Source organism: Ornithorhynchus anatinus, chromosome 17, assembly GCF_004115215.2.
Source record: "Ornithorhynchus anatinus isolate Pmale09 chromosome 17, mOrnAna1.pri.v4, whole genome shotgun sequence".
NCBI lineage: Eukaryota > Metazoa > Chordata > Mammalia > Monotremata > Ornithorhynchidae > Ornithorhynchus > Ornithorhynchus anatinus.
In genome coordinates this window covers 8,927,582-8,941,948 of record NC_041744.1, presented here as the reverse complement: position 1 = coordinate 8,941,948, position 14,367 = coordinate 8,927,582, and the positions used below count along the sequence as shown (strand labels likewise).

Sequence of the window (14,367 nt, the reverse complement as noted above, 5' to 3'; positions counted from 1 at the left end):
CAGGGTGAGGTATACAGTCGCAAGCTGGAGCAGAGCCAAGCATCAGGAGCAGCCACGGAGACAGACACACATACATATACACACACACACACACACACAGAGGCCTCTCTGAGCCACCTACGGCTGTACGTGAGGTTAGGCCAAAGAGGACACACACATCCCCACTGCCATGCCAGGCATTACTTTCTCTTTGACCCCTCCCCTCCTCCCCTCCCTCAGAGTCCATTCACCCACCCAACAGCCCCGGCCCCAAGCCAGACCAACCCAGCCAGGAATCCCTGGGCACCTTCTCCAACTGAGCGGCCCACCGGATTATAAGGAGAGAGAGGGGAAGGGGTGGATAATCCCCACGTGAGCTCTCCCCGGAACAGCCCAGGTGTCAGGCCAGCTGAAAAGGGAGTCATCTGGGGCCACCCCCAGGGGTCACAACAATAATCATAATTATTAATAATAATAATGATGGCATTTGTTAAGTGCGTACTATATGCAAAGCACTGTTCAAGGATACAAGGTGATCAGGTTGTCCCACGTGGGGCTCACAGCCTTAATCCCCATTTTACAGATAGGGTAACTGAGGCACAGAGAAATTAAGTGACTTGCCCAAAGTCCCACAAGTGGCTGAGCGGGGATTTGAACCCATGAGCTCCGACTCTCAAGCCCGGGCTCTTTCCACTGAGCCACGCTGCTTCTACTTGGGTGCGTACCCTGTGCGAGGCACTATTCTAATAATAATAACGATGTTGGTATTTGTTAAGCGCTTACTATGTGCAGGGCACTGTTCTAAGCGCTGGGGTAGATACAAGGTAATCAGGTTGCCCCACGTGAGGCTCACAGTTAATCCCCATTTTACAGAGGAGGTAACTGAGGCACAGAGAAGTGAAGCGACTTGCCCACCGTCACACGGCGGACAAGTGGCAGAGCCGGGAGTCGAACCCATGACCTCTGACTCCGGAGCCCAGGCTCTTTCCACTGAGCCACGCTGCTTCTAAGCGCTAGGATGGATAGGAGCAAATCGGGTTGGACACAGAGGGCAGGTGTCCCTTCCTGCCCTTCCCTCCCTTGCACCCGGGCAGCCCCAGAGCTTCTTTCCTCTGCCCACAGCCCCGCCCGACCAGCCCTGGCCTGCACAACCCCAACAGTGTGCTGGAAGCTACTGCCCCCTGCTGGCCAGCCCCCTGCCCGGCCTGAGAAAAGCCAGCCGCCAGTCCATCACCAGTGGAGCCCTGGTGGAAGCCAGCCACGGGGAGCCCAAGGGGCGGGAAAGGTCCCAAAAGCTCAACCTTCCCACATTCCCTATGCTGAAAACGTCCCCCGTTATGTCCGAAAGGGGGGTGGAGCCAGGGAAGTGTGGGGTGTTTGTATGAGACACCCCCGAACGGGCTATACGGGAAGGGAGCTCCCGCTCAGGGTCCCCCCACCTTCCCAGGCCAGCTTCCACCAGCTTCCACCCCCTGAGGTCACCCCCACCCCCACCCCCGACCACCACCACCTGGGAATAAAGGGGGGAGCGAGCAGGGAGGGTCAATTACCAGCCTGGTCATCGAGGGGCTCTGGGAGGAAGGGAACAGGAGTGGGGTTATTCAGTGGAGGCTACCCCCCGGCCCCAGCACCGACCCCAGCAGAGAAACTCTTCCTTTGGGGGTACAGGGACGGAGCCCACTGCTGCCCCCGCCCACTGTTCACCAAACATGCTAGTGCCAGCAGCTGACACCCTCCCCTTTGCACTGGTCCCATCCCCAGGCCCAGGAGTCAGTCCCCCAGGATCCCCTCCCCGGTCCTCAACCCTAAATGCTGGCCCTCAGCTCCCAGCCCCGTCCCCAGCGAATCCACCCCCACCCAACCCCAGCCTCCCCATCTCCCACAGGCGCAGCCCTCAACCCCATCCCCAACCTTCAACCTTTCATTCCCAGCCCTCCGACCACCTCCCCGACCATCACCATCCTTCACCCTCAACCCCCAGTTCCACACTCAATCTCTCCTCATCAGACCTGAAGGACCATGTCCCTAGCCTGGACCCTCCGGCTTCTGGTCACCAATCCGCATGCCCAGCCCGCACCCTCCTTCCCCCAGGAAACCAGGGTTCAGCTGGTCACCTGCCTGATATCCTGTGAAGGGCAAGCCACATTCGGTCTGTGTCAATCCCGGGATTCTCGGCCCCTGGGGCTAACTCCAGCTGGGCAGAGGGACCCTTTGCTTGGGGCCCCGGGAATTTCCTCCGGAGAGTGCTCCCCAGCCAGGGTGCCCGGGGTGATGCCCATACGCAGCTCCTTACCTTTGGTAGCGCCGGCTGCCCCCAGGTGGAAGATGGCAGCCAGGATGAGCCAGAAGGCTTTCTGCTCTTCGGGGGTGATGGCCAGCACCCTCATGGCCGCCTGCAGCTTACTGAACTGCTGGGCCGCCTTCTGTTTCTCCTCGGGCTGCGGAGGAAGCCGTTGGCCCGCTGGCACCAGGACCCTGGGGGCTCCCACCTTCTCCTACCCAGGGTCAAGGCTCCCCCTGCCCAGCCACCCTGGTGGAGGAACACCTGCTCCTGCCCCCCCAACTCCCCAAGCCACCTGTGAGCGGACCCCCAACTTTCCAGCCCCCAACCCCAGCCCTCAGCCTCAGTCTTCAACCCATCCTGGCAGGGAGGGGGATATGGGGTTCAGAGCTCCTCTCATAGATCCCGGCAAGATGCGCTGAGGTCTACCCTGGCCCAGGGTGCCCTCCCAGGGCTCTAACCCCCGAAGGAGGGCACAAGCTTCCACCACTGCCCTATGGGTGCCCACCAGAGGCTGCCTGCGCCCTGCCCACCTCACCTTAGAGAGAGGCACGATCCCAAAAACATTGTTCTCTGCCAGGTGGTTGAAGTGCAGCTCCGTTCTGGGGGCATAAGCTTGGATCAGGACGAGGCCCGGCCCTCAGCTCAGAGTGGGAGGGGACCGACCCGTTGCCTGCTGCAGCCCCAACCCTTGGCAGGGGGAGTTTGTCCAGTGTGCCCCCGCAACTGGCAAGGGTGGTGCTATCCCCCTACTGACTCTTACTGGACATCTGTCCATGGCACCAGAGCCACCCTCGCAAGAGAACAAATCCCCATTGGCTGGGACTTGGGAAGAGGCACCTTCCTTGGGGGACGGGGGGTGGTGCAGGTAGAGCTCACTCCTGCACCAAGAGTTGCGGGAAGGAGGGCAACCTGTGTGGAGTCCTGACTGGAGCTCTGCCTCCTCTGTCAGATCAGGCCAGGAGGAGATGGTTGGCACTGGAAGTTGGACTGTGAATGCTTGCCCCAATCCCAGAGAATGAGAAGCCCCGGGACCAGATGCCAGCCTGTGCCAGGGATGAATACCAAGAGTCGGCCTTCCCGCTGCCCCCAGCCCACCTCACCTGAGCGTGGCATCACTGCATGCCAACAAGTAGTAGAAGACGTTGAAGGTTGCTTCGGGAGCGGGACGCCTGGCCACCCGCAGCCTCTCCAGCAGCAGCGTCTGGGGCACAGAGGGGCATGGGGCACAGAGGGACACAGTGGGCCACGCTGCCGGAGAAACCACCCACAGCAGCCCCACCGTTGGACCTGTGGAGGCTCAGACCCATGGTGGCTTGGCCAGGAGGCCCAGTTGGGCAGGGCTGGGCTTAAGCCTCCCTTGTCACTCTTCCTGTGCCCGGCCTGGGGACTCATCCATCTGGGTGAGGGGAGAGGGCAAAAACTCCAGGCATGAACAGCTGGCCCACCCTCACCCATACCCACATAGCTCTCCCTGAGGGCTGCTGGGACTTCTTATGCCCAGCTTTGGCCCCGGCTGGGGCCTGACAGCTCAGGTCCTTGGAAATGGACCCTGAAGAGAGAAGCCCCTGCCGGGCCAGTGCCAGCTCAACCAGCATGGAAACTAGTTGCTGCCAGGATTCTAGAATCCACTCTCTGCTGGGCCATGCCCTTCCTAGTCCCACCACCGGCCCCCAGCCCCCCAGCATGCACACACCTGGATGGAGGCCGAGGCCACCTGGCCAGCCTGGTCGAAATCCAGCGAGAGGATCTGGGAGAAGCGGGTGGCATTGCCGTTCATGCCCGTGGGGCTGTTTCCAAAGGCCTCCAGGACGGTCGACAGAGCCTGCCACTTCTCCACTGCAAGCAGAAACGGGGAGGTGCAGCAGGTCGGGGACCCCAAGTTAGCAGCTAATAGGGCAGCAGTGGGCCTCAGATTGGGGTGACCGGACGAGTGGTGGAGAGAGAGCGGTGGACCATGGGGCAGCAGGGTGTAGGGGCTGACAGAGATATCTCCCCCTCAGCCCCAGGATGCCCCTCAGCCCAGTCCCCACCCAGCTGCTCTGTCCTCACCGGTGAACACCTTGCTGGCACCGGCTCCTGCGATGGTGGCCAGATACTGCACCAAGTGCTGGCAGCCGGTGGTCTTGCCGCTGCCACTGCTGCCCAGCAGCACGAGGGCCTGATCCTGGCAGGTCATCAGCATGGTACGGTAGGCTGCCTGGGCCACCGCGTAGATGTGGGGTGCCATGTCCTCCCGTCGGCACCCCTTGAACATGTGCATCACCTGAGTAAGGGGAGGGGGCCGGCATCAGCAGGGCACATCCTTGGCCAGCAAAGACCTGGCCGGACCGGGCCACTGGGCCGGAAGAGCTGGAATGAGCCCAGGCTGGCCTCATATCAGCTTGGGGGGACCCTCAGATTGGGTCAGGAATGGGGGCTACTGATGCTGCATCCCCATATCCTGTGTCCACGGGACACCCCCCCTTCAGGGTCAGACACGTGTCCAGCTCAGCCCAGCTCTGAGTGTGAGAGACTGGACCCCCTCTGTAAGCTTGTTGTGGGCAGGGAACGTGTCTGTTATGTTGTGTTGTACTCTCTCAAGCACTTAGTACAGTACTCTGCACACAGTAAGTGCTCAGTTAATACCATTGATTGATGCCAGGCTGGACTAAGTCCACTGTCTGGTGGCTCTGTGTGGGCAAGGCTGGGCCCTCAGCAGGCCAAACACCCATGGCCCTGTGGGACCACCAGGAGACCACCCCTCAAAACCTCACCAGCTTGGAGGCAAGGGGAGAAGATGAGAGGGAAGAGGCCAGGGAGCGAATGGGACAGGCAGCACAGAGAGATGGATGGAGGAGAGGGGAAGGAGGAGAGGCAGGCAGGCAGGCAGGGCACTGTGAGCACCTTCTCAGAGTACATGGCAGGGGCCCCACGGGGACTGAGGCTGAGAAGGGCAGGGCCGGCGAAGGTATGCAGCAGGCTGGCGCCGTAGCGCTGCCGCAGGGTATGCAGGACGCTGGACTCATTGAGGTACACCAGGGAGGCCAGGTCTTCCAGCCGGTCACAGGACGGGGCATTGGCCTGGAGAAAGGAAGGGATGGAGTCACGCCCTGTCTCCCTGCCCAGGAAGTTCCTGCCACCCACACCCCACGCTGGTTCTCCTCCTTTTTAATTTTTTTTTTTGAACGATACTTCTTACTATGTGCCAGGTACTGTACTAAGCACTGAGGTAGAAACGAGTTAATCAGATTGGACACAGTCCACATGGGGCTCACAGTCTTAATCCCCATTTTACAGATGGGACAGAGAACAGAGAAGTTAAGTGACTTGCCCAAGGCACCCAGCAGACCAGTAGTGGAACCAGGATTAGAACTCGCATCCCTTGACTCCCAGGACCAGGCTCTTTTCACTAGGCTATGCTGCTTCTCACCTTCTCCACGTCATCCTCGTCCACATCCAGTATGGTCCCATCGTGGTCCAGTTTCACCCGGATCTTCCCCTCCGGCAGGCTCAGCTCCTCTGACTTCAGTTGACTGGCTACGATGGCACAGCCAACCAGAATTTGGTCAATCAATGGTATTTACTAAGCGCTTATTGTGTGCAGAGAACTGTACTAAAGGTTTGGAAGAGTGCAATACAACACAGTTGGAAGGCACGATTCCTGCCCACAAGGAGTTTATAGTCTAGTGGAGGAGACAAACACTAAAATAAGTTACAGATAGGTGAAACAACTGGGTATAATATAGCAAAAGTGCTGAGAGGGTGAGGTGAGTACCTATGAGCTCGGGGGGGCGGGTGAGGTCAAGCACATAGGTAAATGCAGTAGGGAAAATCTGCCGGGGGGTGATGAGAGATTAAGGCAGGGAAGGCTTCCTAGAGATGTGATTTTTGTAGGGTTTTCAAGATGGGAAGAGTGTTGATCTGTAGGATATGAAGGGGGAGGAAGTTTTAAGTGGAAAGGAAGGCGTGAGTGAGAGATTGATGGCAAGAGCAATGAGAGTGAGTTGGTGTTAGAGGAGCAAATGTGAAGGTTGGATTGTAGGAGAGGAATGAGTACAAGTAAGAGGGAGAGAGAGCTGATTGAGAGCCTTAAAGCCAATGGTGACCGATTGTCTGTTTGATGTGGAGATGGATGAGCCACCATCCGGGGTTTTGGAGGGGTGGGGAGACACGCACAGAAAAATGATTTTGGAAAAAGATCTGGGCAAGGGAATGGAGCATGGACTGGAGAGGGGAGAGGCTGGAGGCATGAAGGTCAGCGAGGAGGCTGCTGGCACTACCCAGTTACTCCCCGGGCGCCTGTCAGCCTGACTACCCTGCCTGCCTCTCTGTTCCATTCACTCCCATGGCACCAGTTTTCTTTTTTTCCTCCTCAGCCCCGGGTGTGGCCACACCCTGAACTTCTCCCCACCCATCATTCCCCATCCAGAGGGGCCCCTTCTACCTGCACCAGGCTTGACTCCCCCCACCCATGTCCTGTGGCAAGGGGCACAGATCCTCCTCCCTCAACCCCCAACTCCTGCCAGGCAGGGCTCATGTCTACAAAGGGTGGGCTTATCCCTGGAGAGGCACCCCGCTCTGGTCCTCCCTACGGGACAGACTCACCAAGAGTGAAACCATCCCTATGGACCAGCCACACCTTCTCCGTCTCGTACCAGGCCTCCTCCGTGGCTATCTGCTCCTCCGTCTTCGCCTAGTGTGGGGAGAGAAGGGGCAGGCTCACTATTGGCTCTGGGGGACCAGGAGTGGAACCCTGGCAGAGGGGAATGAGGCAGCATGGGGCGAGGAGGCTGAGGACAGTGCCTGCCCGGGGGACAAGGCGGGCAGAGACCCCGGAAGAAAAGGCCCAGAACCCACCCGCTCGCCATGCTAACACAGAAAACCAGAAATAGGAAGAGTGGAAAAGGAGATGGGGGAACTAGGCTCGGATACCAGGGATAGGAGAAGCCGAAGACAAGGACAAACTCAGGCAATGAGGAAAAGGAGATGGGGAAAGTGAGGTGAGGTGAGCCAGGCATTGGGAAACTTGAGGGGAGGAAACGGGCGGGGGGCAAAACCCAATGCCAATGGCCGGCAGAACCCCTCAGCTCCATCCCTGCCCCACTGCACAAGGGAGACACAAGATGGCCACCCGGCCCTGCCAGGATGAGGCAACAACTAGACACCCTCTCGCTTTCCCTGCCCCACACCGGGAAGCACAATTCTGATGCCACCCATTCCTGTCGGTCCTTGGGCACTTGCGCCCTGTAGGATGGGCAGAACAGGGGTGGCTCTGCTCTTTTCTCAGGAGTGTCTTGGGGAATCAGGAAACGGGGTAGGGGGGCGTCCCTGCTGCCGACCAGACTCGCCCTGGGCCAAGGCAGCAGCAGCGGCTCCCACACCATCTCCCATTAGAGTCGCTGGGCAGGACCGGGGGTCAAACAAGGCAATGACGTCCAATTGTGGCGAGATGGAAATTGGGGGACGCAGTAGGGAAGGCCCCCTCACCCCTCTGCTGGACCCAAGGAAAGCAGGAATGCCAACACAAGCAGATACTGAGGCGGGCATTGGGAGACTGGGGAGCCTAGAACAGTCCCAGTGCCCGGTCATCACAGCCGACTGGCACCAAATGCAAACCCAGTAAAATGAAATCGCTGATGAAAAAGCACTTTGAAAAATACTACAGCTTTGAGACCTCATTGATTGATCTCCCTGGAGCGAATTCTTCCCTGTCTCTGAGTGGCACCTGGTGGCCAGCTGGTGGAGACAGGGAATGCCTCAAGGCAAATGGGCCAATCCAGTGGCACCGCAGACCCCCTCCCCCACGGTTTTAAGGTGGGAGTCGTGAGAGGTGAGTGTCAGCCAAATCCCCCACAGGGCAGATAATTTGGTAGTGCCCACCCATTCCCCCCGAAACCCCATTCCCGGCAGCTGGATTCCCTCTCTCTGCTCCCGCGTGACTTCCCAGCCAGGCTCTCTTCCTGCCCACACCGGGAGCCAGATGTTCTAACCCATGGGTGAGGGGGCGGCTCAGAGCCTGAGCTGGGACAACCCAGGGTGCTTCTCTCTCCAGGTTCTCAGAGGCATTCTTTGGCTAAGTCTCAGTGCAGTGCCCCCCGCGGGCCAGGGAAAAGTGAGAAGGGAACCCAGGTGGGCAGCCTTACACTCCAGCACGCGGCCCGGGCACAGACGCCGGCCCAGGTGCAGGCCGGAGGCGGCGGGTGGTCGAAGGCAGAAGCGGAAGGGTCCCGGCCGCACGGAAACCCTACCTGGCTCTGGGTGGGAGCCGGAGCTTCGGGGTCCAGCTAGTGATGACAGCAAAGCAAGGAGAGGAAAGAGAAGGGAAGAAAAGGGGTGAAAAAATGAGCAGAGGATGGGCACCCACTCCTTGGCAATGTTACCCAGGCCCACAGTGCGACCATTCAGCCCATTAGAGGGCGGCACCAGTGTCCCGGCCCCCAAGACCAACATTCCATCAGACACCAGAGGGAGAATTGCTCTCAGAGGCCAAACTCCAGGAAGGGGACCCTCCGGGGGGATTGCCCAGGCAGGGGTCCAGACCCCACTTCCTTGGTCCTGGGAATGGAGTCTTTCCTGGTCCAGTCGAGAGACCACCAACCAGATCTCTGCCCGCCCGGCCTCAGGCAGAGCCGGCTGCGGTGGTTTCTACCCAGCTCTATTGCCGGGAAGAAGGTTGGCAACCTCTGCAAAGACGCCCCTGCAGACCAGAAGCTTCCCCGGGAGCCCTGCCACACCAGAGCTTAACGTATACCACAATTATTATTATTATTAGCTCCCAGGGGCCGTGGCCCACGAACTAAACAGTGAGCAAGGCTCCAGCTCGATGCCAGGCTCACTGGGGGAGAGCCTTTGTGTGCCAGCTTAGGGGCCGGCGGGCAACCTCCTGGGAACCAGGATAGGGCGGGTCTGCCCTCTCCCCCCGGAAAGTTCAGACGGGGGGAGGGACCGCAGGAGTCCCACCTGTTGGCCACAACCTGCTGCAGGGCCATATTGCGCATCTTGCTTTGCAAAGATCCTGGGTGGATGGGCAGGACACATCCAGCTTGCAGAGCAAGGTTCCTGCCCACTCCTTTATCCAGCCCTTCCACAGTGGGAACCAGCGGTGAAAGGAGAAAGCGGGTCCCTGCCAACCCTGGGCAGATCAGCAATGCTGCCCTGTTCTTGGCCCCTCCCTCAACCAGCTGGGCACCCGACTGCCACGCGGACCCGGCATGCAGAGGGTTCAGGGATAGCTAGGGGGAGGAAGGACGAGCACACACAGAGAAGAGAGGGAATTACAGAAGCCATGAAGATCCGCTCCAGCCGCTGCTGGGCTTCCTCAGCGGCGGTCAACTGGGCCTCGGGGGCAGCGGCAGCCTAAAGGTCAAAGCAGCATTAGTTATGCTGCCCCAGAGGTCCCGGGGCCAAATGCCTGCCTCCGTGTGGGAGAGGGATCTGGAGAAACAGCCGGGGCAGCAGCCAGGGCAGGTCACTGCTGGGAAGTCTGAGGGGGAGGTACCAGGGGTTGGAAAGGGCCGGCGGCCTGAGCTGCCCCTCGCTTGGATGTGGATGACTCTCCTCTTGGGCCCCCTCCCGTAACTGCTGCTCCCCTGGATTGTGGCCGTGACACCCCAGGAGATCCTCCCAGCCACTTAGCTGACCCCACTCGCCCCTTTGGCTGAAGACAGCAAGAGTTCACACCAGGTGACCTTTCACTCGCTCCCCCCGGCAGACTGGTTGGGGGGGGGGGGCAGTCGGGAGTTGGAATACCTAGGTCCCTTATCGACGAGCCTGACCCCCTGCCGACTGACAGTTTGGCCGGAGCGATCGGGTAGCGAGAGCAGGGCAGCAGGTGGAGAAAGATGATCCCTCTTCACCCTCATGTTCCCCTCCCCCTCAGCTGGGCCTTCGGCAGTGCCAACCCCAGAAGGCACCAGACTTCCCCGTGCCCACCGTGTTCACCCCCTGAGCACCCTGCTCAAGTTCCGGAGTGAAGCCTGGATTTCAAGGGGGGGGGACACCCCTTCTTGTCAGAATAGACTTCACCAGCTCCACAATGGGCCCACAACTACTACAACCCCGCCATACCCCATTTGAGGATGGGGCAGTACGGTCTTGCCCTCCCTCAACAAACATCTGTCCGTCCCCTCTCCGGGCCGAAGTATCCCATTCTACCCACCAGCTGCCATGCTCCAAAAGATGTGGCCCTGGGGTGGATGCAACCCCCGCCCTGAGGACCCTGCGGCCAGGCCTTCGGTTCAGAGAGAAGCCGGGGGTGCCCCAGTTAAGATTCAGATGCTCATCCGGGCACCTCTGTGGGCAACCCCTCCCTTGACCCAGGCTTGAGATTTTGATAGCTTCCACGCTGAGGCATGCTGGTTAGTGGGTCACTCCATGCAGTCGGCCTGGAGGGTTCCACCCTCGCCAGCACCAGCAACTGGGTCAGGGAGTAGCAAACAGCTCTCTCTTGCCAGCATGGGGTGTCCCAGGCCTGGGCCCTCCCAGGAAGACCAGTAGCCCAGCGTGCCCAGAGGACGAAGAGCCCAGCTGCTGGGTGAGGGTGGCAGGGAGGAGGGGGTGTTGTTCACGGACAGAGCGGGTTAGTGGCACACGGTGGGTACCTCCCGCTGCGGGCTGGCCCCGGCAGCCTCTGTCTCCGTGAGCTCCAGCTTCAGCTCAGAGATTCCATCCGGGAGTGGGCCAGAGAGTCCATCCAGGAGTGGGGGTGGGGATTGTGGCTTCACTGGAGATGCTGGCATTTCGGGGGAGTCCGACTTCTTGGGGGAACCCGGCTTTTCAGGGGGGACCTGTTTCTCAGGGGAGACCGGCTTCTCGGGGGAGCCTGGCTTCTCAGGGGGCCGCTTGCCCCGATGTCTGTGCTCCTTGCCCTTGCCCCGGGCCATCAGACTCTGGAGCCCCACAGAGATCTCATCCTTCATGGGCTCCTTCCTGGGTGGGGGCGGGGGTGGGGGCGGAGGTGGGGGTGGGGGTGGTTTGGGAGCTGGAGGCATCTTCTCTCCCTTTCTGCCCCGGGCCGGCTGCTCGGGGGACTTGACACCCTTCTCCGCCGGCTCGCTGGCATCCCTGGGCCCATCGCCGGGCAGCCCCTTACTCAGCACCTTCTTCATCACTTTAGCCACCCGCTTGCAGGGCAGAGGGGCGTCCCCCGGGCTGTCGGTGGGAGCTGGAGGGGGGCTACCGCCGCTGGTCAGCACAGGTGCAGGGCTCTGGGCTCGCCGGGGGCTCTGGGTGGGCACCGGGCCGGCTTGGGGCTTGGGACTCCCCGGGGGGCCAGCCTCATCCTTCAGGACACCCTCTGGCTACATTCACAAAAACAGACAGGGGTCAGGGGTGGGCAGGCCTGTAGCCACACTCAGCCCGGGGGGCGGGCGAAGGGAGGGAGCTGCACAGTCAATCATATTTATTTAGCACTTACTGTGGGCAGAGCACTGTACTATGTGTTTGGAAAAGTACAGTAACACAGACATATTCCTTGCCCCCCAAGAGCACCAGGCCCCCCTGGGGAAGCTGACTGGGTAAGAATTGGATCTCCTGGTCTCCTCCTTCAACCAGGCCCTCCCCACCCCCAAAGAGCAAAGTCCACATCCCCCCTCCCCACCGCCCACCAAAACCCAAAAACCAGCAGGTCTGAGAAAACGTCTCTCTCTTCCAGAATGATCTATGGATGAACAGGCAGAGGGCCAAGGACAGACAGCCCCTCGTGGCTCACCTGAGCGGACCACCCAGCACACTCCCTTCCATGGCTGAGAGGTGAGGAGCAGGATCGGACCCCCACATGCTGCCCCTCTCCCGGCTGGGCCTCCCCCCAGCTCCCCAGAGTCCCTGCCCGCCCGGCCCCAGACTGTCTCGGAGCCGGCCGGGACTACTCTGCTGTCACCTCCACTCTGGTCTTCCGCCTCAGGTCTGCCTGTCCACCTGCTGAGACAACTCTGCTCCCCGGCTCCGGCTCAAACTTCAGGGGCCCTCTGCAGGCCTCCCTCCCTACCCCCACTCTGGATCCCAACCCAAGCCGCAGCCTCCTCTCCTGCCCCCCTCCTGCTCGGCAGCGTCGATGGCAGAGGCAGCGGGATTAAAGGAGCCGCTCCTGTTTGAGCCTGGAGCACCAGGCAGGCTGCAGTGCAGTTCTGCCTCCACCCGCTCTGCCCTCGACCCCCATGCTTCCCACTCTCAGGAAGGGTATCTCACAGATCAATGCTGCTAGAGAGAGGGAAAAAGACCCCTACCCAACATCTATGCTCCCTTTGCTCTCTCCCTCTGGTTAGCGTGCCCACTTGCCACAGGGTGTTGGGGGGAGGGGGACAGACAGAGAGCTCCATCCCACCGGGTGCCCACCTTGCCTGCCTCCCCTAAATGGCTGGAGGCCCCGAGGTGCCCCCGGATACCTTGGCGCCGGGCTCTCCTGGCTCGTGCTGGAACTCCCTCGTGGGGCCGGGGGTAGCTGGGGGTAGCCGGGCAGGGAGTAACCAGGAGCAGGCAGGGAAGGTGCCAGCAGCCTCTGCCTCCGGTAAGTCCCAGCAGTTGAAGGGGAAGCTGCCTGCCCATCTGTCCGCTGGGGCTGTGGCAGCCTCAGTCCTGATTTTGGCTCTGGGAGTCTCTGCTGCAGTGGAAGTGCTGGCCACTCAGCAGCCTCGCCCTCAAAGTCTGAGGGTGCCTTTCTGGCCAGCTGGGACCCAGAGGGGGCTATGGACTAGGCACTGCCCCCTGCCCCCTTTCCCTGCTTCCTAACCCTGGGTGGGGGGGAGGGAGCAGGAAGCAGCCCCCTGCCTGAATAACCAGCAGCCGGGGAGCGGGGTTTCTTCTCTGCTCGCTCCAAACGGGAGTAGCGTTTGTCTCTTCCAGAAAGATGGTTGGCCCAGAATGGGGGGCTTACTGCTGGCCCAGCACACTCCACTCCCCGACACTCTCACCCCACTCTTGTCCTTACTGCTGGGCCCCCCGACTTAGATCTGTCAGCCTAGACTCTCCTTGCCTCCATTTGCTGTCACAAAGTTTTCTTCTTGCACGGTACAGGTGGGACCCCAGAAAAGGGGGCTGGGAATCCAGGGATGGGGGAAGGGGAGAAGGGAGGAGAATCCTCCCTGAAGCCCCCAGAGCCAAGAGCTACTGAGTCCAGCTCTCCCGGGACCCCTTCTCTGCCCTTTCAGAGTAAATAGTGGGGGACTGGGAGCAACTAGACTTTGGCAGTGCCCTTGAACCTCTGCCTTCTAAACTCTGCTTCTTGAGAAGGGCTTAGTACAGTGCGCTGCACACATGAAACGCTCAATAAATATGACTGAATGAATGAGAAATCCCAGGGCCCCGGGGGCTTCTATGGCCTCTCCCAGTCCCCCCAACTCTCCCTTGACCTTTCCTGGGGTTGACTGTCCTAGAGCCTCCAGATAGTCACTGCCCCCATCACCTGTTGGGGCCAATGTGGGAGGGAGGAGGGCTGGGGTGAGCCAGGGGCCCAGAGACCCCTCTCCAAGCCAGGACATCCCACCCGGTCAGCAAACCAGCCTTGTCCTGGCCACGAGAGGCCCACCTGCCTACCCATAGTCCCAGTCTCCTTCCCCTCATGCCTGCCCCGAAGACACTTACAGCCCCATTCTCCTTCCCAGTAGGCCCGGGCTTGGGAACCAGCCTGTCCTCGTCTTTAACCTGAGGGACAGACAGAGGGAGGCGGGGTCACTGGTGGGCCCAACCCCACCCCACCACCCCAGCCCCACAGGCTTCTCCTCCAGAAGGCAACTCCTTCTGGACATACCAACTTCCCGGGGAAGGAGGGAGGGAGGGGAACAGGGAAGAGGAGGGGGAGGGGGAGGAGTAAGGGAGGGGGAAGAAAATGCAGGGGAGAAAAAGAGAGTCAGAGAGGGAGAGGGGGTCTAATTCACTTCCTCCTAAGTTCCCAATGTTATACCCAGTATAGATCAGAAAGGGCTTAAATCCAATCCCAATACTGACAGGAGACAGAGTGAAGAATAGGGAGAGGGGCCCATTGGCAGAGGTCCAGCTATGGAGACATCAGAGTCCCTCTAGTCATTGTATAAAAGGCCTGCCCAGAGTAAATTCAAACTCACTTCTGGAGTTAGCCTGGGTTGTTTGCTCTGCCTAGTGGAGTCCCAAGCCTGTGAGCAGGGCTGCCTTCC

General features: G+C 60.3%; 1 protein-coding gene across 15 annotated transcripts in view; it reads right to left on the bottom strand.

Annotated features, from left to right (window-relative positions):
• Positions 1-14,367, bottom strand: part of MYO18A (myosin XVIIIA) — an 88,007-nt gene that overhangs the window by 40,285 nt on the left and 33,355 nt on the right. For 5 of the 15 annotated variants that reach the window (XM_029082174.2, XM_039914505.1, XM_039914507.1 and 2 more), the window contains exons 3-11: positions 8,386-8,526; positions 6,848-6,935; positions 5,673-5,779; positions 5,147-5,323; positions 4,313-4,526; positions 3,957-4,099; positions 3,364-3,464; positions 2,799-2,862; positions 2,273-2,417 (exon numbers count right to left, since the gene is read on the bottom strand). In XM_029082174.2, coding sequence (XP_028938007.1) covers positions 2,273-2,417; positions 2,799-2,862; positions 3,364-3,464; positions 3,957-4,099; positions 4,313-4,526; positions 5,147-5,323; positions 5,673-5,779; positions 6,848-6,935; positions 8,386-8,526 — 1,180 coding nt within the window. Of the gene's footprint in view, positions 1-1,529; positions 1,551-2,272; positions 2,418-2,798; positions 2,863-3,363; positions 3,465-3,956; positions 4,100-4,312; positions 4,527-5,146; positions 5,324-5,672; positions 5,780-6,847; positions 6,936-8,385; positions 8,527-14,367 lie in introns of all 15 variants that reach the window. The other 10 variants (XM_029082176.2, XM_039914506.1, XM_029082184.2 and 7 more) reach the window with 4 other exon arrangements.